Genomic DNA, 22,174 nt, shown 5'->3' on the forward strand with positions numbered 1-22,174 from the left:
TGTAGAGGATGCCCCGAGGGAATGTCCCAAGCCAGTGAGGTGCTAAAAGCCATGGGAGTGAAGTCTGGCCGCTGAGTGACAGAGCTGATAGGAAATGATTGAAAGTGTTGGGACCAGTGTGTGTAATGGGCTGGATCAAAAAACAGTGAGCAAGAGGAGAGGATCCATAGTATGTTCCTTTTCTAGCACCTACCAAAGAGAAAAAAGCACCCCGATTATTCTTTACCCTCTCAGCCCACCTTTCACTTAATGTCTTTTTCAAAACACAATTTAAATTTTTTTTTAAGGGTTCACATAAAAGTTAGATTTAAAATTGGAATCCAGATTAAAAGCTCACTGTTTCTGGGGGTAGAGGTAAACTGCCCAGAATGTGATAACAACATGGGTGTTGAGTGATGATCTGCTCATAATTGACACATTCGAGCACACAAGAGTTCATTTCATCCTCGATATCACCCCAGGGATCCACACCAGTCACAGCTGGTGCAGAGAGTTATAAGACATAAGAGCCCTGTTTGCTCCATGACTATTCAATTCACAGGTTAGTGCCACTGGGGAGCAGGAGAGATGCCCTCACATGCCACTCAAAAGTGTTAAATTGGCACACATCATAGTTGCCTTGGTCCTCCTCCTGGAGAAGAGCTTAGGTCCTCTGGAACATGCTATCCACCAAGACGAAACTTGCCAGTGACATTTGAATAGTAGGCTAATGAACAGGAAGGGGGAAAAAAAAAAGAAAAGAAAACAGAGTGGAGAGACAAGGTAAGACCTGTGCCTAAACCTTTACATACACAGGATACCTTTAGGTCCAACTCTCCATTGCCTGTCAAACGTGACACTAGAACACACTGGGAATTCTGTTTTTAAATAGTCTGCTCACCCCTTACCTCAATAAATAGTCACACCTTGCAAGCATGTAGTGCTGCTTAGTCAAGCTGTTTAGCAAAGACATTCACTTCTGCAAAGAAACTCAGCCCTCGTGGTGCAGGAGAGCACAGCAGTGTGCTGTGACCCAGCTCCGAGCCAAGAGGATGAAGAACCAAAGAACAAGGCAGAGACCGTTTTGCTACACCCCAGTAAAAGCATCCACCCAGTTCATTGGCTTTATGTTTTGAATGGAAATGAGAATCGTTTTTTAAAGGCTACTTTATCCAGTGAGAGAAGAAAAAGGGTACCACATGACTTTGTGCCCTGGATGCTGTTTGTAGAGAAGTCACAGCTGGACTCCAAATTATTTACTATTGTAGACTGATATTGAACATACAACTTGAGGCAGAATCACAGAGAGCAGGATTATATGTACACAGAACTAAGCTTCACATTCAGTCACATCTCTTCCAACCGACAGCAAGCATCTCTACAGTAAATATCCAGGCTCAAACACTCCTTGGAAATTCATTAGCAAGCACAGCAAACAGCAGTCCTGAAAACAGCATCATTCCATTCAGTGCAATGAGACGTACTCCACTATATTGTATGTTCAAAGAGGGAAGGGCAATCCTCTTCTACACCTAGCTTCTCACAAACCTGAATCCAATCACACGTTCCCTTTATAACAGTCATCTCTCTCGGTGCTGCTCTACAAAATCTACATCAAATCACCACCATCTTAAAGGCTGGCTGTGATATTTCAATAACTAGAGAAACCATGGTTTCCTTAAGCCACTTTGTATTCCTCTTGCTGCAGTAATTTTGGTTCTCTTCTATTGGTCTTGCTTAGCTCACTTTCATATGAATGTCAATTTTTGCATTTGCTGTGTGCTGTCATCTAGGCTCCTGCTGTAAGTTTGTTTTTCCCCCAGTTGGCACACCAGATTAGCATCCCCCCTTCACCTCCCTCCAGAACAGAATGTAATTAAAGATCATGGGAAAATAACACACACACACTAGTCATGAAGTTAGAGAATTTCAGGTTTGTTTCTGTTTTCCAATTTTACATGCTCCACTTCACTTTTGTATATAAAGAGAAATATAAATGGCTTGGGTCATCAGATATCTATTAACTCCTTGTGCGTCAGATCCTGCGAGGCAGAGATGACACCGAGACCCACAGCAGCTTATGAGCAAGAGCCCATGCCTTGCAGAATCTCACCCAAATCACCAAAAATGAAGCCTTTTGCCCAAATGGTCCTCTCTCTGCTTACTGCGCAACGGTTATGAAACATAAGCCAGAACTGTCTCTACATTCATACTGTACAGGAAAATGTTTCATGACCTAGATGAAATTTTTCATCTGAGAAGCCTGGCAGGATGATCACTTTGATAGCCTCGAAGCAGAAGAACCACTTGGCTCTGCAAAGGCCAGCACTGGAGGCGCCAGTGGCACAGCTGGTTTAAGGCAGAGGTTTCGTACATCCCCACCTCCGCAGTGGCACCTCCACCTCGGGGTTTCTAGTGGTAGAATGAAAACAACTCAGACCTTACTGTCTTTGGCTGTGGGGCCAAATGTCACCAGAAGAGAAATTAACTGCTTCTTAATTAAAAACAAAATAAATCAAATGCTTAAACTGCTTCTACAGTTGATAAAAATATCATCAAATTGCCATTCCTCATCACAAGAGTAAGCAAGAGGCAACTTGATCTTCAGTGTCTCCTAACAGGTTCTGGAAAGGAAAAAAAACACCCATCAGGTAATCTTCCACCGTGAAGGCAGGTGGCAGTGGGGACACAACTCAGGATCCACGTCCCAAGGCCCACCATGTCTAAATCATATCCCTTTTCAAAGGGGAGAGAAGGTAGCAGAGGTCACTGAGAAAGATGATGTTCCTACCACATCATTTGACACACAGTATCACACAGACAAAATTTATGACTCACCCAATCTGTACAACATTGTCTGTGGTGGTTTTCTAGGAAAGAAACCCAGCTATTGTGATGCTGACTTAACTACAAAATTCCTCCTCCTCCCTCAGATAGGGAAGAAAGTAGATATTCACCTTTACTGATGTTCTACTGCAATTATTTTATATGGCAATTCTCCTCCATTAGTTAGAGGATCATAATGGAATAAATAGAAAAATGAGCTCAAGCCTGAGTATTCTGCATTGCAATCTAAATTAAACTAGTATTACAAATTTGTTTACATATCTCAGTTGAGCTATGCAGTTTCAAAAGTTACTTGCTGAACGTAAACATGTCTCTTGATGCTACATTACCCACTATGTGCAGTAAAATATATTCTAATGTAATACAATAAAACTGAAAAACCAATAAATGTTCCTATTTATTGAGAAATTGGACAAAAAATAGCTTATTGTCAGTTTTTAAAGACTGAAAATCAATAGATGATGAAAGGTTGTATTTTTTGTTACTATTAGACTGTTGACTCTAGCAATAAGTGCGATATGGATTACAACAGGGGGAGTAAAGAACTTGTGAGATATACAATTTGGAGCTTCTTGGGTTTTTTTAGAAACTTAATTCCCAATATTTGTGCAGCGGCGGCCATCTTGGCACCACTGTTAATGGGCCCCGAGAGCACAGCTCCTCCATTTTGTTGACAAAGCCAGCTTTAAGTATCTTCCTGTCTGTAAGAGCATTTCTAAATTAAGGGGGCTCTTAATCAGACTTGCATCTGCTAAGGATCATTCGCATCCGCCCAATAAAAAAACCCAACCCAATCCTCAAACACCACAATGAGACTCCAGCTATTGCAGTCCCACCTCTCATGTGCCTGGATTGAGTCCCCTCAGCTGCACTGCAGAGCGGGTTCCCCAGGTCTGGCCCCAAAGCCCTGCGCCGTCCTCACATACCAACAAACACAGCCCAACACCGGATGGAAATTAGGTTAAATCGAATGTCCGGTTTGCAAAGACCTTTAGCTCTCACGCATTTCTGAGCCTGCTGTCCTTCCTCACATGTGTAAAGTTTTCAACATCTAGGCCCGTTCAAGTCTGCCATCTACATGTCACTGAGTTTTACCCTAAAGATATGGGCAGAGAGAGGTCTGGAAAACACGGATTTTTAAGCACCTGTTTTCCCAGTAGAATTTATGTATGGGAGTCAGTTTAAAACTTGAATTTCTATATTCATTAAACAAAAAGCGCACAACCGTGCAGAGACTGGGAAGGCACGCTTGTCTCACAGTGCAAACATGTTAAAATGGAATGCTAAAAAAAAAAATGCAGTGATAAAAGCCACTGAGCTAAACATAAACACTGCATCCAGAGTCCTTAAATAGTGATCTATGCCAACATTTTTCCCAGTGAACCAGTAGGTATGACCATTACATATAAACCCAAATATAGATGTTCTACTCTGACTATATTTCTAAACTCTGGAACAGAGTTTGAAAGGATGCCAATTATGATAGGGAGTTCGGGCTGCTTTTAGGATTTATATTCTCTTTGTACATTTCATAATCATACAGCAGCTCAAATCTTGCTAGGTGGGGGCAATGCCTATATTGCCTTCAGATACGCCAACGCCCTTGCTTGTAAAAGGGGACAGTGACCACTGGGCCTGGATGTGACAGAGAACTAGGAAAGCAGACCGATATGCTTGTGCAGTACCTGATTTTACAAGTGCATAGAGATCTGCAGATGTAAGTCTTAAAAAAAAAAAAAAAAAAGTCCCAAGACCTTGAACAAGCTGACAGTGTGCAGAAGTGGCCATCCTACTGCTGGCCTGAGTCCTGCACTTCCATAATGTAAAACTTTTGCTGCAAACCGAGGAAAGCACGGAGATCGGTGATTTTCATATCATGGTTTCTTCTGTTTTCCCAGGTAGGAAGCGAGCTATTTGTAAAAAGGGGGCTGTTACCACATATGCATAATCGCATACCAAAAAAAAATTCATGTTGTTCCTATAAGCTTTTGCTGAAATATAGCATGTAAAATAACTTTGATGAAATAATTTGCCCAGAGCACTGCTTGTCTGGAAGATTTCTATAATTTGACTGCAGTTCTGTAAATAATTTGGTGATAGACAGGCCATCAGCATAATTTGGTGCTAGACCCATACAACTTTAAGGAAATGGCCAGCAGGCCAAAACTTAAATCTCAACTGGCTCCTAGTACATACAATGCACATTAAAAACCAGTCCAAATCTTTCTTTTTTTTTTTTTTTTTTTTTAATCTGCTTATTCAGTTTCGAAGACATTGAATTTTGCTTTGGGAATGAACACAAAGAAATGTCATGCTTCCTTTCAGTGAGAAAAAGAACACCCACATACGGTTAACCCTGTAGACCTCCATAAAGATGTACAGTATTTTTGCCTGATAACATCCAAAACTACAGCCACAGCACATTTATACAGCACAGCATTTTGTACTGCTGCTGAACTACCAGTAACTTTCACCAAAGTCTCTCAGTTGTCCTGTGTTGTTACCCTGTAAAACAGCAAAAGCTATTGCCCTGATTTTTAGTCAAGCCTTAACTGAGACTGCAAGATAAGAGGTACAAAATTGTATGCATGGTACATTGCACCTTTAATCATCTACCTAGCTGAAATACTCAAGCAAGTAGTTACACATCTAAATGTTCCAACTATAGACTTAAAATAAATGAGTTTTGTAGTACATGACTGTGTCCACATTATTTGAAAATTGGCGTTCACATCTCCTCTCAATCAAAGTATCATTTCAGCCACAGGCAGATCAGAAACTCAAAGTCAGTAGCAGAACCAAGACCAGGCCTAAGATTTAGTATTTTGGCTGAAAAAAGGGGAGAGCCAATGACTGCAGGACGCTTCCCATTTATGTTTCATGTCTGAACCATCATTTTTCCATCAGAAATGTCCACATTCAACATTCCCTTCCTGCATCATCAGACTGTAAACCAAGATATGTTCACTGTGGCTGCTGGAAGCCTCCTATGAGTTTTACCAAATGAGAAGGAGGTGGCAGGGAAAGTAATATACAAAACAAGACAACAAAGCCATCCCTCTTGGTTCTACTGAAAAAAGGCCTCAAGAAGCAGACACGTTCATACTTCTTTTTCAACAGAAAAACAGAGGGAGGTGAAGTAGATGGGTTAAAAGCCAGCAAAAAGTAGTATAAAAAAACCCCACCAGGTATTGTTGCAAGAACCTCTAGATAAGCATCTTAAATCAGGGTAAATTACACACCTCATGCTGGTGACTCGGTCATGGGAAATTATGAAGCTACGTGATGTCTCATTTGTTGTGCTGAAAACAAATGTAAATAAATTACTGAGAGAATCTCATTTACATTTAGAAATTCATCCCGATGCATGACATGACTGCTGATGTTTTTTTAAATGACACTTTGAGAAGAAGTGCCACTATTAAAAACAGATCATAACCACCTTAGCGAGAGCCTGTGCATGTGTGCGTGCACGTGTGTGTGCGTATGTGCATGAGTGTGTAAAGGCAGATGTTCTAGAGAGATCTTTCAGATCACTGGGAAAAGGGCTTTCTTTTACTGTTTCAGAACAAAAATGGTGGTGTCAGAAGACAAAACCATCAATCTGTATTCTTCTCTGTATTTTCCCCCCCTCTAGAGTGGGAAACAGAAAGACAACGTTATGGATTGGCTGCTGCCGGCACAACAGAAAGTGCAAATACTAAAATCGTAGGAACAGAAAATAGTGTGGCATGTCTCTCCATCATCAAGTGTAATAAAACTTCCCCTTAAATACACAGACAAAAAGCCTTTCGCTAAGCTTTTATCTCCCCCTCTCCAAGTCTCACATTTTAAGCTGTCACTGAAACAATTGAGAAGGATATCCAGGAAGCTGTAAGATGGAAAGCAAGTTGAACCGTGGTTAGCTAAGCAGCATACATTCAGGCAAATATCCAAATGCTTTAGGAGCTGTCATTCTCCGTCCCGCGTGGGAAGGCTGTGAAGAGACGGACTTGTTCGTATCATGATTGCTCTTATTATTACAGCAGTGAAAACACTGCATACTAATGGATGTGTTTTCAGAAAGATGACTGTTAGATGGCTTTTTAGACTCTGTGCCTGGCTGTCTGCGTTTCAGTATCCAATACTGCCTCTCCCTTTCTTTGCTTCCCAAACAGAACTCTCAAAAAAAAGTTTGTAACATGAGGGTGAAATAAAACATATTTCCAAATGGGGACATGACAGTGTTCTACAACCCCACATACGGCAGCATATTTACATAAGCCTGCATAGGTCAGAGAGTTTATTTGTTAAGGGACAAATAAGCAGGCCATGAAATAATTATTTTTCATTGTGCCCTGCCAAACCTTCCCAGCCAAAGGCTAAATTGAGCTGCTATTGTGATTATTTGAACTGTGGAGCCAAAAGTCTTCACTGCAAAGCATCCCAGCTGTCCTAAATTTTATTCTGATGGCTAGTTTTCACGCTAGCTTGAAACTTGCCAAAAATGCTCCACAAAATAGGCAGGCGGAAGGCTTGCTTTATCCAGACCTACATCAATTACTGATTTAGAGCTGTTCTGAGAACTTGATTATTAACAAATCACTTCCCAAAATTGTTATGACAAGATTCACATATGCAAATGGCAAGCTGCTCATATGTACACAGCTAGCGAAAGAAATTAATAAAATGGTTCCCAGATTTATTTATGGTTATTTCCTATTGTGCTTTACTGCAAATTAGCCACTAAGATATTAAAAGAAAGGGGAGAGAGCCAACCGCAGCACCACAGCTTTGACATATGACAACACGGGAACACCCAGGCCCTAACTGCTCAATGTGCTTCTGTCTTCACCCACCTCCCCGAAGAAGAGGATCTGCAAGTCCCTTCTGACATCTCAGAGGAAGCAAAACCACCACGGTAGTTCCCAAGCTGCAAATTTGGTCAGCACACCAAGGAGCAGGTAGGATTATCCCGAGAACAGCTGAGATCACAGGCTTGTGAGGATATTTCATACTTTAAACAAGGTTGACAGTGGAGGAGGAGGAACAACAATTTTATTTTTTTTTTAAAAACCTCATGCTTCAAAGCTTAAATTAATCCCTAATAATGAAAGATTAGGATGAGACCATGTAGAGAGAAGATTATCCCATGTCTGCCCATTGTGAGGCTCTTAACAACTTTCCTTGAGGCACATGGGGTTGGTCATTGCTGGAGACAGAACAGGAGGCTGGAAGGATCTCAGGAGCGATTCATTTAATACTTTCTGCATTTCTGCTTAAATAACTAAGACACAAACGAAAGACAATGAGGCTAATCATTTTGAAGGCAGCAGACTTATAAATAAATGAAAAGCCCATCATTTACTATCAGGCTGTACGTACCACAACCCCAATGAGACAAGTGCACCTTGCTGCAGCTGCCCTCCTTCTCCTCCACACCTCCTACTATTTTTTTATCCTGTTTGTAATTTCACTGTCATATCCTCAGGGCAGCAACCACTCCACATTTACACATGAATTAGAACAACACCTTTCACAACGGGCATACCAGTCCTGATTGGACCTGGACTGCTCCTGGGAATGCTGCTGGGAATGCTACTATAAAAAGAGCTCATAAATGTATAGAGCACAACACAGTAACACACACATACCTTTTATCACAGTTAACATCACCGGAGTGTTAACTCTTTGTTTTCTCAATAACACTGCAGGTGGTTTCATTGATTTCTAAGCTCCAAGATGGCTGCAAGATGCATAGGTAAGATCCAGCACACCTTCACCAGCACACTCTGAGAAGTTCGGCCTTTACTATGGATGTCTGTATTTGCTATTTAATAAAATTATAGAAATGTTATGGAGTCTCATTATACATGTAGAGGTGTAAGGCTGAATCTCACCTAGGATTTGGACGGAAGCTACGCGATCCAACTACGAGCTGGGGAAATTTGGGCTGAGGAACCAAAGGATCCCCCACTGGTGTCGGCCACATCAGCCCTGTGCGCTGTTACAGACCTACTGTGTCTTAATCTGATCAGCCCAAATTCCCTTCTGATTTCCTTCCTTCCTTGGGAAAGGCTTTTGACCTTTGAGCTAATATTCTAATATATTCTGAAATTTGAAATTTTGCATAAAATAAACTAGGTTTTTTTGGTACTTCAGATGTAAACAACTCCAATACATAATTTTAACTTAGTCTGGTATTCAGTCATTTTATTTTTAACTGAAAATATAATAAATAGATTTGAAAATCTTTATCAAAGTAGTTCCATTTTTCCTAACAATTATGACACATTAATTATTTTGTAGGACTTTTTTTTTACTGAAGGACTATGAATGACCAACGTGGTTTACAAAGAGGAAAAAGAAAAGGAAAGCAGTGGGTGCAGGTAAGGTGGCAAATCAACAAATTATGGGAGTACATGCATAAATTTTGGCACCTGAGCCCTCTTTAAGGTCAAGTTCCATGTTGTAGTCACTGATTCCAATATTTAAAATCTATTTAAAAAATGGAAGAAGTAGTCAAAATGTTAAATATGTAAAATATATAAAAAATCTTAATTAGAATAAAACAGCCACTTTGCCAGGCCTGTATTCTACGTTTGCATGGCATCAGAAGTTCACCTTAAAAAAAATCTACCATACCAACTACAGCTGTGAGCAGCCATATTAATATCTCTCTCACTGAAAAAAAGTACAAATGACTTTTTGTTGACTACCAGTTGATGGACCTCTTATTTATTAGACTAAAAATTCTACACAATCAAATTCTGTGGAAAATCCAAGATCATAATGTCTTTTTCTCTGGCTCCTGACAGGTTGGTAGCATTACAGAGCCTTCCTGTGCTTTTCCACAGAACGTTACACTCAATAACGCACGTTTTGTCCATGACATAAATACAGAGTTTCTGTTTCACAGAAACGAGGCCCTTGTTGTTGGACATTCTCAGTCTGAGCGCTTCAGCTTCTTTATGAACTTCCCACATCTCGTGACTTAACTCTCATTTCTTTTGCTCAGTGTGCCCATGGCTCTAACCAAAGCAAACTCTACCCAGTGTCACACTTCCACTCCGGAGGAAAGATCATTCAGGAATGATCTTCTTACTTCCACAAAGATAGTAAGAGACTGTGGTCTACAGGGAATAGGCTATTGACAACCCCGCACACACTCGGTCATGGTCAGATATGTGACAAAGTCCAAGGAAATCCTATTAGGGAATAATACAAATGACAGAGCTTAAAGAATACAGTTAGCTCCTAATTAAACAGCCCATAAATCTGTTCAGAACTTGCAGAATTTATCACCAGAACAGGAATCTCAAGACCTTTCACAGTCTGATTTTAACAGACCTGTTGTCCACTGAACCAACAACTCTGTTGCTTACAGATGAGATATTTCACCAACTTAAGTACTATTAAAAGACGATTATGCACTGAGCTTTCCTGAAATTGTATAACATTTGCATGGTATAACACATACTCTTACTCGTTCACTGCAGTCTGATTCAAAGTGCTATAAATATGTTTGCCCTTTCTGCTAAGCCTGCCTAAGGGATTAGCAACCCCCCAAAAGTTCAGTTGAATATTAACTGCATTAACTTTGCAGACTGTAACATACTGTTACACTCAAACAGCCTACGGTGCAGTATGGATGACTTGCTTAATAAAAAAATGTTTTCATGCAAAGCCCTATTGCTAGGAAAAAAAAAAAAAAAAAAAAAAAGAATTTGCTCTGTCAAAGGGGGTGACCTCTTCCATTTAACTTTGTAAAGCAAACAAATAAAGGGGAGAGCTTTACAGGGATGTCCAGAGAAACGCTTATCATTTTGTCTGTCAAACCAGATGGACTTCCATTGGCAACATAGCACCAGTTCCACTCTACGTTAGAAATTAAGTCAGTTCACCATGAAAACACCCTGTGAAATGCAGTAGCAAAGTGTCATCTACTGTAGTAGTGTGAAGTTAAAAACTAGAAAAGAAGTATGACTGTTTGCTTACCTATTTTGTTAAATAAGTAGTGCTTTGCATGCCAACTCCCATAAACACTACACGTGCTGAAAGACTTTCCAGTCCAAAGTTATATAGCAGTGAAGGCAAAGAAAAGGAACAGGAAATATTTAAAAGCTGGAAGAGGGAGAGTTGATAGGAGCGTAAAAGGGACCTGATGATAGCTAATGCTAAAAGCCACGGAAGAGCAGTTTCCTAAACCTCCTAAGTAAAAAGCTCCCAAGCAGAGGCAGAGGGTATCTGGCAGCATCTGATGAAAAGATGAAGAAAGGGAAGGAGGAAGAGGAAAACGAGAATGGCTGGGACAAGTTTCTGAAGGTTACAAGATATAAAGTACGACCAGTGGAGTTGCTTGAAGTATCCAATAGATTGTTAAAATACTTTTAGAGATTAAAAAAACCTCTTTCATTTATAATTGCAGTAATACAAAAATGTAGAATGTGTCTATTATCTGTTGAAAATAGAAATTGCATAATACATTTTCTTTGCTTTTATAAAAAATAAATATATGAAACAAACCTTCTCTATGTTGCTGTGGGAATATGCAACAACTCTCAAAGAGACCTTGACACCAAACGCTGCAATGAAACCTTTCTCATTCAGTCTTCAAGGATCACATATGTATCAATTTGTAAAAAACACACTCTTCCATATGAAGAGTCTTGGGTGGAATCAGAAACTAAATCAAAACTTTAAGAATTACAAACTATATTTCTCCATAATGCTGTAGACTTACTTGCTTCTGCCATTCACCTTCACCGTTATGTTATCTAGAAATGGAGACCAACAATAGGTGCTGGTAATTATGCAAGAACTTAAACTGCAGAGAGCCTCAGACGACAGCATTAAACTGGAATTAAAGCTTTACAGGAAAAGAGAAACGTTTCACTCCCTGCAATCACCTCCTTCCCTTACACACACACACACACTGCACACCTGCTACCCACCGGCCAGATGGGACTGAAATTCTCCTGAATCAGATCTTGGATTTTTAAGCTCAGCTTGAGCTCAATTGGATTTTAAGACATCAAAATTTATTATCATCTCACATTTTAAAAAGTGTATCTTTGTCCAGGAACTCCTAGTTTCAGTGTTGTTTGCACAATCAGATATGTATTAAAATGGGATTATTGCCCCAAATGCACTAATACAAATAAATAAAATGCAGCTTTGCAACAACATTTAATTTAATTACATGTGCTCACTTAATGCATGAAAAACAAACAAGCTGATTTTATACCATCAGCATGTTAAGCGAGATTGGGAATTTAGCTAATCCGTAGTGACCAGCAGTGGTCTTTTAAAAGTCCATAAAGGCAACTGAGCAGCCCAAACTCACTTAAACATCGTAGGAACTAGGCCTTAATGCACAGGTATCATAAAATATTAACACATGTTAAGAAAAAACTGGGAAGCATTATATTCCTAGAGAATTTGCTAAGCTTGCATAATGTAACATTTATCATCAATAACGTTTCTTCAGTTAAGAGACCTCTAGCCTGTTGTTCAGAAGGAGCTCTCTCATGCGCGCTCGCTCTCTGCTCCAGCAGCACAGCTCCACCGAGTTCCTGTTTCCTGCGCTTCAGTGGGCTGCTCACAACTGCCAAAGTCACATCTTTAATTGGGACTGGCCTCCAAATTAGTCTTTCTCCGCCTTTTCCATCGGTCCTGAAACCAATTTGAGAGTCGCAGGGGGTTAACAAGTTGTCGGCCAGCAGCAAGACGTTCTCCGCAAGGACTGCGGGCATCTGGAAGCTGCTGCCGGTGGTGTTCCGCCAGAGCCGCGTCTGGCAAGCGCCGAGGCGCAGAAATGTGAGTCCTGCTTGCTTGGCCAGCCTTGGACTGACCTTTAGTCCTAACATGGAACAGGAGTTTTGTTAGTGAACACAGAGTTCTGGTCTACACATTTTTTGAATTGATTATTTTATTGATGTAAAGTGCCCAGGTGCCCTCATGACAGTCACTAATATAGATTTTGAAAATAAAATTAATTAAGGGCCAGCCTGGACCACCTTTACTGTCATCACACAGTACCCTTTTCTACAAGTAACAATGCTATCAACCAGCGAGCACAAGTACAGTGTTTGTAGAGTATTTCATTACATCTCAAAACACTTGACTATGGAGGTCAATATCACTGTCACCTATCTACGCGCGTGCACGCGAACACACACACACTCGCTGTTCTCTCCTACCTTCCAAAAGGGGAACTGAAGCACAGAAAACTTAACCGAGAACAGTGCAGAGCGCCAGCGGTGCCGCACCGGGCTCCATCCCTCCAGACTGCGGCGAGAGCACGGCACGGTGCGAGCCTGAGCAGGAGCAGAGCAGCCTGGCACGCAGGCTAATCTGAATTACACTCATCCAGCCCTTGAAATGGTTCCTCATTAGCTGCGGGTTAATGGAGTCCCAATGAGTAGTGTTATTTTCATCCCCTGCCTACTGAACACAAAATTCATTTGCAAATATCCTGTAAAATACTGCAAAGCAAGCCAAAGAGATATGACAACATAAGAGGCATACTATTTATGGAATGCACTTACCGTCATTTAGAAAAGGAAGCTGACATGAGCAACAGCCTAAATTTAGCAACACATTTAGTTTTTATTCACTAGTCACAATGACAACATTTTAGAAGGCTACCGCACACCTTGTGCGCCGAAAGGTTCCGCTGAAATCAAGACAGACTTTGATCTGAAAGGAATTCGGGATCAGCTCCTTAATGAATACAACACTGAGTTAAATTAAGGCAATCACCATCTTGACTTTCTATTCCAAGTAGATATAAAATTACATTGATTGCAGGAAATGGTGGCATTCAAACAATATTGCAATGGCCAAAGCCTGAAAGCTAAATTCATTGTCGAGCTAAACTAGGCTTTCAGAGGGCACCGTTTGATTTGAAGGAAAAAAGCATCTACAAACCACATATTTTCAATTAATAGTTTCAAAGGCACAGAGTAAGAAAGGAAAAACACTGGTCAATATGCCACATGCCACTCAAACAGTCTGTGCATGTACATGTAGATACTCTGTGTATATATATATACACCCCCATATATATATGTATATGTGCGTGCGTGTGTGTATATATATCTATGGGAGGTGCACGCACGTAGTTTTGGTGGGTTTTTTTAAGGCAGGCTGTACTACAAAGGCCAAATTTGAGATCCAGAAACACACAATGTATTTCAGAGCAGCCCAAGAATGCTTTTTTATCCACATTATCTTTAATTCAAAAGTAATTTCAAATCAACAGCGCGCAAAGTTAAACCGAGTTCTCTTGAAAACTCAGAAAAAGAATTAATTTGAACCCTTACCTTTGGCACCTTAAAGACTTTTGGCCATGACTTACCTGTATAAATAGAAAGAACTAATTTACTACAGAAATGCCCATGGGCAAACATGTTCTGGCTAATGAAGTGTTCAGCTTTTGCATGATTAACCAGCTGGTGGGGGTGGTGTAAAAATCACAGGGCATAAAATAATAAGAAAAATTGATTAGCAACTCTCTTTTAAAGCACTCTATGAAAAATTTCCTTATTTTCGCTCGGCAGTTTAGAAAGTGACTGTACAGAAAGATAGATTCGAATGACTTACCAAGGAGCCAGGCAGAGGCTGCACCAGGCACTCACTCCTCCAAGACCTGCATCGCAGAGAGGTTCAAGTGAAAAGCGAGATACCACCAGCGCCATGGCTGGATTACTTATACAACAGGTCCTGCCACTAGTCATAAAGGTAATTTTCTACTATATTGCGAAAGACATTCTATAAAGTTAAAATCTATGACTATGCATTGAGTCAGTTCAGTTTCTTCCCCTGTGTTCTACTCTTGAGCACCTTTGCTGGCTACAGCTACTCCTGTGAGCCAATTTAAGAAGTGCCTCCAGATGAGCCAAGGGATTTGTACGCTACTCAGAAATAATGCACACGTTTAGGCAATGCTACGTTTTGCACGCACTAGGGACAAAAATCCCCTTGCCATTCCCATCCTGTACAAGGGGTTTCTTACAAGCTCACGTGCTCTGCCCTCAAAATAGGACCTAATTAGTGTACAAATACTTGGCAGACAGGTCATGAAAATTTATCATTAACTGTCCCCTAAACCAAGGCAGGTTATCCTGAAGCAGTTTCGTTTCATACACGTTTGCTTTAGGTCCCTTCGGTTGGGGTACAACTGGCACATAACAGTTTAAGAAGGAAAATCCCATATTTTTATGGCACAGGATTACTTCAGAAATATCAAACAGCTGCTTATAGAAAGCATATGCACCAGTAATAAGAAGCTGCAAAAATTTAAGCTACAGAAAATTTGAAATAGGCCACAGTAATAGTCACAGTCCTCTTTACCTTCATTACTTCCATGGAAAATGCGTGTTTTACACCTATTTATGGACTTTTAAAAACTGGTTTATAGCTATGTACTATGGGAGAAGCGGGATCTGCATCTTGGGGATTTGAAATGTGTTCCAGCTTTGGGGATGTAGCCGTAAATTCAATGCTGGGACTTGATGGATTGGGAACCTACATATATACAATATACAAGCAGTCACCTTACATCCATGGTTGATTTCTAACCGCAACCAGATATTCCCCCCACCAGAGCTTCCCCTCTCATGGTATATGATGGTACACGACATACCTTCATATGCCCAGCTACCTGGATATGAATTCAATTCTTAAATCACGCTAGTATGGTATCACGCATGCTGTGGCTCAAACTATTCACTCATACTGGGGATTCTTTGCAAGGAGTAACAGTTTCACCTGAAGTGAGAGTTACTGTGAGAAGAACCAAACCAGAACTCTGAAGCCCTTTTCCCTTCTTTCCATGACTCCTCCATTTATCTTAATTACTACTTTCTGAGGAAGACAATATCCCTTTAAATTCACCAAAAGAGAGGTTTTTCCATGACATTTCGCTATAGGAGCCAGGCAGATTACCCTGAGAATGGACCACTTCATGCATACACCATACACTCTACCCAAAGACTGACACCAAAGAACTGGTCAGACTTATGCAGGTTAGCTAACTCCACAACTATTCCATAGATGTCTTCCTCTCTTATCACAAACATCAGAGAAAGCTTGTCACTAACTTCATGGTCAGTCGAGACTTCTGACATCAAAGAGATTTTTGCATGTTTTCAAGGCATTGCTGGATTTGGGGATCTTTCTACACTTGCATAGTTCTTGTTTTTGAGCCTCCCCTAACCTTGTGGAAACATTTCTACAGATTAACACTTAGGAGAGTGGGCATAGAGCTGACACAAGCAAACAGAAATAGAGGAAACCTGAAAACAGTAGCATGAAGTGACATTTCCCTCAGTATGTCAGTTGGGAAAGTGCTATCTCCAGATAGAATTCATCATAAAATAGAAGTTTCTAGTTAAGCGAGAAGTGGTATTAAATTCCACTTCAGTCTAATTTCTATGGTCATATTTGAATCATGAGCAATTTCTAAAATGTCAGGTATTTCTAACTCTCATCAACTGGGACCCTGACAACACTGCAGCTAGTAAACTGTGAAGCTATTTTCAAAGATGGTAAGAGCCTAATACGGTTACAACAAATTTATTAATCACAGCCATGCTTGCTAAGAAACTATGCTGTGGACTGAGTAACGTCATAATTTTGGCTAGCCTACTTGTTTAAAATTAAAAAAAAATGCCATAGAAAGCGAATGCTTGTTAAAATCATATTGCCTTAAAGGAATTCAGAAATACAGCTACAAAGCACAGCTGTTTTACAGATGGAAAAAAAAAAAATAATTCTTCAGACCGGTACGTTATACTCCAAAAGCTTTATTTAATTATGTTTGTTTGCTTATAAGCAATTGCTTTGGAAGACCCCCCCCAATGAGTACACGCTGTGTGCTCTGCAGACAGGTCAAGCACAAGATACAGGCTGAGGACTACAGGTTTAACTTCAAAGAACAGGCATACACAAAGGTATTTAGGTGCCTAATTCCACTTATATCAACTCTCAGTGAAATTGATAGAGAGTAAGCACCTCTGAGGGCACGATCCTTTGACATTAACACACATTCCTCATCTGAATCCACGTCCGTGCTTTTTTGGACAACAAAACAGCAGAAAATAAAAACCATTTTGCTCCGTGGCCCCCTTATCCTCTCCTGTATTGGAGTTTCTCTAAGGTTGACCATGGTTCCCAGCAGAGGACACAACAGCCAAACAGGCTAGTCTAATTAACTGGAGTTTTTCATACTAATTAGTAACAACAAAAGCATAAAGCAATCAATAGGACACCTTATGCCACTACTGTTTAAGTCTGCTCTGACTACCTCTGGTTCAGCTGTACCCTTGAAGCATATTTGGAGGGTTCTTCCTGCCACCCTCCCACGCAGCATCAATTTTTAGTGAGGATAATCTTTCCTATTATACTAGAAATTAATAAGCAACATTGTTAACCTACGTGATGCAGCTAAAAATCAGGTGTAAAGAGCATATCGAGGAGCCAAAGGATTTTTTTTAATAAAGTATTTTCATTACCTCTAACGTGATTATATACTTGACCAATGAGTAACATAGTGTGATATTCACCCTATTGCAAGCAAGTTGCATACAGATTTGTGTAACACACGTCCCACTCAAGCTCAAGGGGAACCATGCTCTGTTGTCCCGCTATATGTTCAGCAACTTACTTCTAACTTCCTATGAAAAAAACAACTCAACGATTTATTCAAAAGTCATTTTAAACTCTCTGAAGAACTTCTGAAGGACAGCTGGCAAGACAGTAGTATGTTTGAGGAAGAGATAAATACAGAAAACCTGTAAACCATCTTCTCCAATTGAGAGACCAAACTGCTAAAATTAGTTCCTGAAATTCCTCCTTTGGGTGCCAGCTTGAGTCTTGTTCCAAATGACCACTAACAATCCCCCTGACTTTGAAATAATCCACAACCAGTCCATAAGACCTATTTGCTGATTAGGTGCATGCAACCCCCTTGCAAAACATTGCATACCTGTAACCTTATTTTAAAAAAAATGCACTTTTGTTCCAGTGTCCTGAAACTAACTGTAGAAACACAAAGAACTCAGATGCCCTCTCAACCCCTATTGTAAGTGACAAGTGAGTCCTTCTAAACTTGCAGACACACTGTCAAGTGCAGGTGTTTGTAAACAAGTTTGGAAATGTTTCTAATTATAAACCATAAGAGTTAAAATTAGAAGTCCAATCCGTTAGCTTTAAAAAAAGAACTTCCAAAAGGGTTCATCTAAATGAGAGCAACCAGTGATGTTTAATTTAGTTGCAAGAGCGGAATTTCTGTGCAGAGCGGCATACTGCTCTTCATCAAACTTTCCACTATGAGTTAGGGTACATTTCCTTTTTTTAAAAAAAAAAAAAAAAAAAAAAGGATTTGATAAGAATTTTAATTTGCTGTCATAGCATATATTTGAATGTGCAATCTAAAAATAACCTATTCACAAGTCTCCTGCATTTCATATAATTAAAAAGAAGAAGAAGAAAAAAAAAAAGTTCCCAAAACTTCTGAATCTGTCTTGGCTGCCAACATCAAAGTTCAGCTTTTATCGGGAACTTCCCACGCTGACCTTCTGAGAATTCACACCAAACTCCGCTTGAAGAAGCCTTACTCTTCTGGATGAAGCTCTCCCTGATAACCTCACCTACTGCAAAGCTTGGCTTACCCCACCCTGGCACAAACTGCCGAGGGATGAAACTGAGGAGGGCAAAAGTCATCCCAGAGCTCTGGCTGATGCAGACCTTGGGATGCTGTCAGTGAACTGGCGGTGTCTCAGCCTTGCCTTCGCCACTCTACGTGGAGGTCGCAAATGTAGCTCTGAGGAGCCACAAACTTTGACCGACACCTCAGAGGTTGGAGGGAGGCTAATCCTGCAGTCCTTGTACACCCCAAATTGCATTCATAATGCACTATGATGAGACAGTGCAGGCAAAAAGATGGACTTGACTTCTGCAGAAGCTTTGAGACAAAGCAGAGTGTTTGCCAGACTCAGGGGAAGACAGCACTCTTTTTAGGGGAAAAAAAGGTTAATACTTGAATCTCTTGATCTTCACATTATTTCTTAAGGGAAATATAACAGCACGTTTGAGCATGTCAGAGTAGCTTCAGCTGATTACAAGTGAGCAAACATGAAATAATTTCAGAGAGGTTTGACTCTGGCCTTGCTTCAAGCAAGAGGGAGTCTCTTGCTGCACTGTCCTGAAAAAGCTGAATGGGAAATGGATTAAACAGCGAGGATCTGCTCCAGGAACAAGGTGGGACTGCCCCTGCCCAGCAGACGTCCCTCTACTCCCCACCTACAGCACAGGCAGGGGCTCTGAGGGGCAGGGGAACAGCAGCCCTTCAGCCCCTGCACAGCCAGCCTCCTCCTCCGGGATGTTATATGACAGAGCAAAAGCCCAAACCCATCCTCCTCAAAAACCAGGACAGGAAGTAAGTTGGCCTTGCCCCATCACACTGAGGTAGTTTTTTCATAATAATCACTATCCAACCCTTTCTTCTTCTTCCCTTCCTCTTCTTTTTCTTTTTAGTATTCTCTGTGTAAAAATAATAGTGGTTTCCACATTTTTTCTGAACTCGCTGCCTTCAACAAACATGACCGTACCAGTTTAGTGCCTACCCTTTTTTTTGTGTGTGTGTGTGTGTTGGGTTTATTTTGGTGTTACTGACCTAAGGGATGGAGAAGCCAAGTTCTCCACTTTGGTGAGGGGACCGCAGTAAGTGGGAGCAGAGTGAGAGTGCATCTCACCTGCTTCCGACAGCAGCTGGTGGTTGCTTCCCCTCTTTTCCTTGGCTCGGGTACCCTGTCCTCCCCTTGCCCAGCTGGTGCAGTGAGAGCTCCCCCTCCTGTTCCAGTCTAACCAATCTTAGACCTTGTCCTACTGGAAGCGTGGCCTGAGTGAAGAGTGCTAGAAACTGGCACCAAAATTAATTCCCTGAGGGGGAAATAGTATAATCTTCCAATTAAAGCCTATCTAAATGCATTTATTTATTAAACATAGATATATGTGCACACGCACAGGTTTGTATACATACTCTGACACATTTATACTACATGTATTTTGTATATATACATATATATGTGCATACACACAGCAATGCAAATTTTTAATGCTACTAATCTTAGTGCTATTTTAAATCAAAGTATGTATAAAAATTGTTAGTTTCTACAAGCCCATCTGACTTCTGAAGCATCTAAGTTTCTGCATGTACCTGTACTGCGTTTACCTGGAAAAACACTTTTTTCCTAAATGAATACATATTGGAGCTGTGTTTGCAAATTTAAAAAACCCAGGCTTTTCATTAGTTATATAAATATTTCAATTAACAATATGTAGGTATTTAGGAGATTCAGCATCAAAGTCTAGATCAGATCGGGCAATTAACCCATTACAGTTTTTCTAAGATATTAAAGAAAATACATTTAGGAAATGCTTAATCGGACTTAAATTAAGCATCTGAGTGCTAAAATAATCTCAGATAACGATTTATTTCTAATATTTTCTGCATCCTCAAAAGGAAAGCATGAAGAGCAGCGCAATTGCATGTATCTTCCACCAAAAATAGCTGAAAAATACTATAGAAGAGTGCCTGCTGGGTTGGTTATAAAAGTAGAGTATAATCCATTAAGTGCTAATTAGAAGCATCAGAAGCAGGCTTTGCTGCAATAAGAGCTGGCCCCTAAGTAGATGTTTCTGTAACCATTTAAAGGCACAGGGTTTCTCCAGTTGCTGAGAATGGAGCTTGGCTGGTTTCAGTATAAAGGCCATGTGAAAAGAGGCTATGGCACTTGGCCATGTTACCCAGCTGTTTTCTAAATATGATGACAGGTGCCATTTTTTCCATTTGATCGTGGAACGTAATACATCTTCAAACAAAGTTTCCCCAACTAGTCTGGTGCAGTTACATTTCAGAGATTCAAATATAAGAATGTTGGTTTGTTGTTTTTTTTTTCTCTGACAGACACATATCGCAGGTTCTGGCAGATATTTCATTATCTGCCTTTTTCTCAAAGCTGATTTTTGTTATATGTATTATTTTGCTTTTTACTGCTGTTGTAGGAGGGAAAGCATAAGCAGTTGGGCAAAGAATTTAATTTTTAAAAATAAAAAGAGGGGGGAAAAGCTACTATTTATAATTAGCCTTAATAAATTTGCCTTGCAATAAGGAAGGATTCTCTTCCTCTCTGTCCACTACTTCCTAAAGGATGAGAAGTATTCCCACAATTTCTCCTATTCTTTACCTAACTACCTGGTCAAACCAAGCTCCTTTCCAAATACTGAAGGGCAAAAAGGCCTTCAGATGCAGTCGCCTACCAAAAGGCCTTAAGGCATCAAGGCAAAAAAAAGGTGAAGCCAAAAGAAACGCCTGTACCACCGCTCCCTGCAGAAGCGGCCAAGACACAGAAAACAGCAGTTACGGACATGAGCAACAAAGAGATGATGCCTTGAAACGGCTGACAGGCTCCAAACCCCCGCCATGCTGGATGCGGAGCTGAAGGGAGCTCGGCTTCCTCCAGGGCTTGAGTGGCCTCCAGCAGCGAGCGATGGCAGGATACAAGCCAGGCTGCAGAACTTGAAGAATGAGGAAAAAAACCAAGCAGATAACTCACTTCCCCTGTTAAGCAAAGGGATGTAGCTAACAAGGGGAAATAGTTCAGGCCAATGGTTTGGGCTTTTCATCTATATGGATCGACCAACTAGTAAACAAAGGAAGAAAGTTTGTGTGCGGCCAGAAACGAGGGCATCCAGTTTTTTCTCTCTGCCCTATCTTCATCTACAAACACAGAGGAAACCTGTTTTTTTCTTTTAAAATGATGAAACAGGGTCATCCAGTAAGAAAAACTAAGATGGTAAAGAATCATTTTTCTGAAGTTAAACATCTAAGAAACAATAAAACTACAACTATAGCAGAAATAATAAAATGAAATTTAGCTTAAACCAATGTCTTAAATATTTGTTAACCCTGGCAACAGCTTTTACAAGGCAGATGAGTATATCTGTTTTCATTCTGTATGTAAGAAAACAACCGTAAAATACCCCAAAGCCACGGAGGGAGTCAAAGACATGATTAGTAGTTCAGGAGTTATCTGATTCGGGTCACATGGTGTTCCAAAAACCATACCTAAATATAGCATGCAAGAGATCTGCACAAAGAGCAATCCCATCATGGGAACAAACTAAACTCTCCACAAAATTAATTAGGGTTATTTTGAGGCAACCAAAGGAAAGCGAGGAGGGAAAAGTCAGCCCTTGCCCTGCCCAGTTCTGCAAGAGCAGATGTCACTGGTGCAGACAAGCCCCAGTTTGCAGCCCAGGCACGTAGGGAGATGCTTCGGTTCCCAGGGGAAACCCTGCA

At 40.6% G+C, this 22,174-nt stretch overlaps 1 protein-coding gene across 21 annotated transcripts in view; it reads right to left on the reverse strand.

Annotated features, from left to right (window-relative positions):
* Positions 1-22,174, reverse strand: part of ESRRG (estrogen related receptor gamma) — a 404,653-nt gene that overhangs the window by 335,816 nt on the left and 46,663 nt on the right. For 5 of the 21 annotated variants that reach the window (XM_075749275.1, XM_075749265.1, XM_075749267.1 and 2 more), the window contains exon 2: positions 14,413-14,458. The exons of 12 other annotated variants lie outside the window; for them this stretch is intronic. Coding sequence is in view for 3 of the 9 variants with exons in the window: in XM_075749254.1 (XP_075605369.1) it covers positions 14,413-14,458 (46 nt within the window). In the remaining 6 variants the exon portion in view is untranslated. Of the gene's footprint in view, positions 1-11,519; positions 11,583-14,132; positions 14,168-14,412; positions 14,459-22,174 lie in introns of those variants that run through there. 4 more of the 21 variants (XM_075749258.1, XM_075749270.1, XM_075749256.1 and 1 more) reach the window with 2 other exon arrangements.

Source organism: Balearica regulorum, chromosome 3 (genome assembly GCF_011004875.1).
Source record: "Balearica regulorum gibbericeps isolate bBalReg1 chromosome 3, bBalReg1.pri, whole genome shotgun sequence".
NCBI lineage: Eukaryota > Metazoa > Chordata > Aves > Gruiformes > Gruidae > Balearica > Balearica regulorum.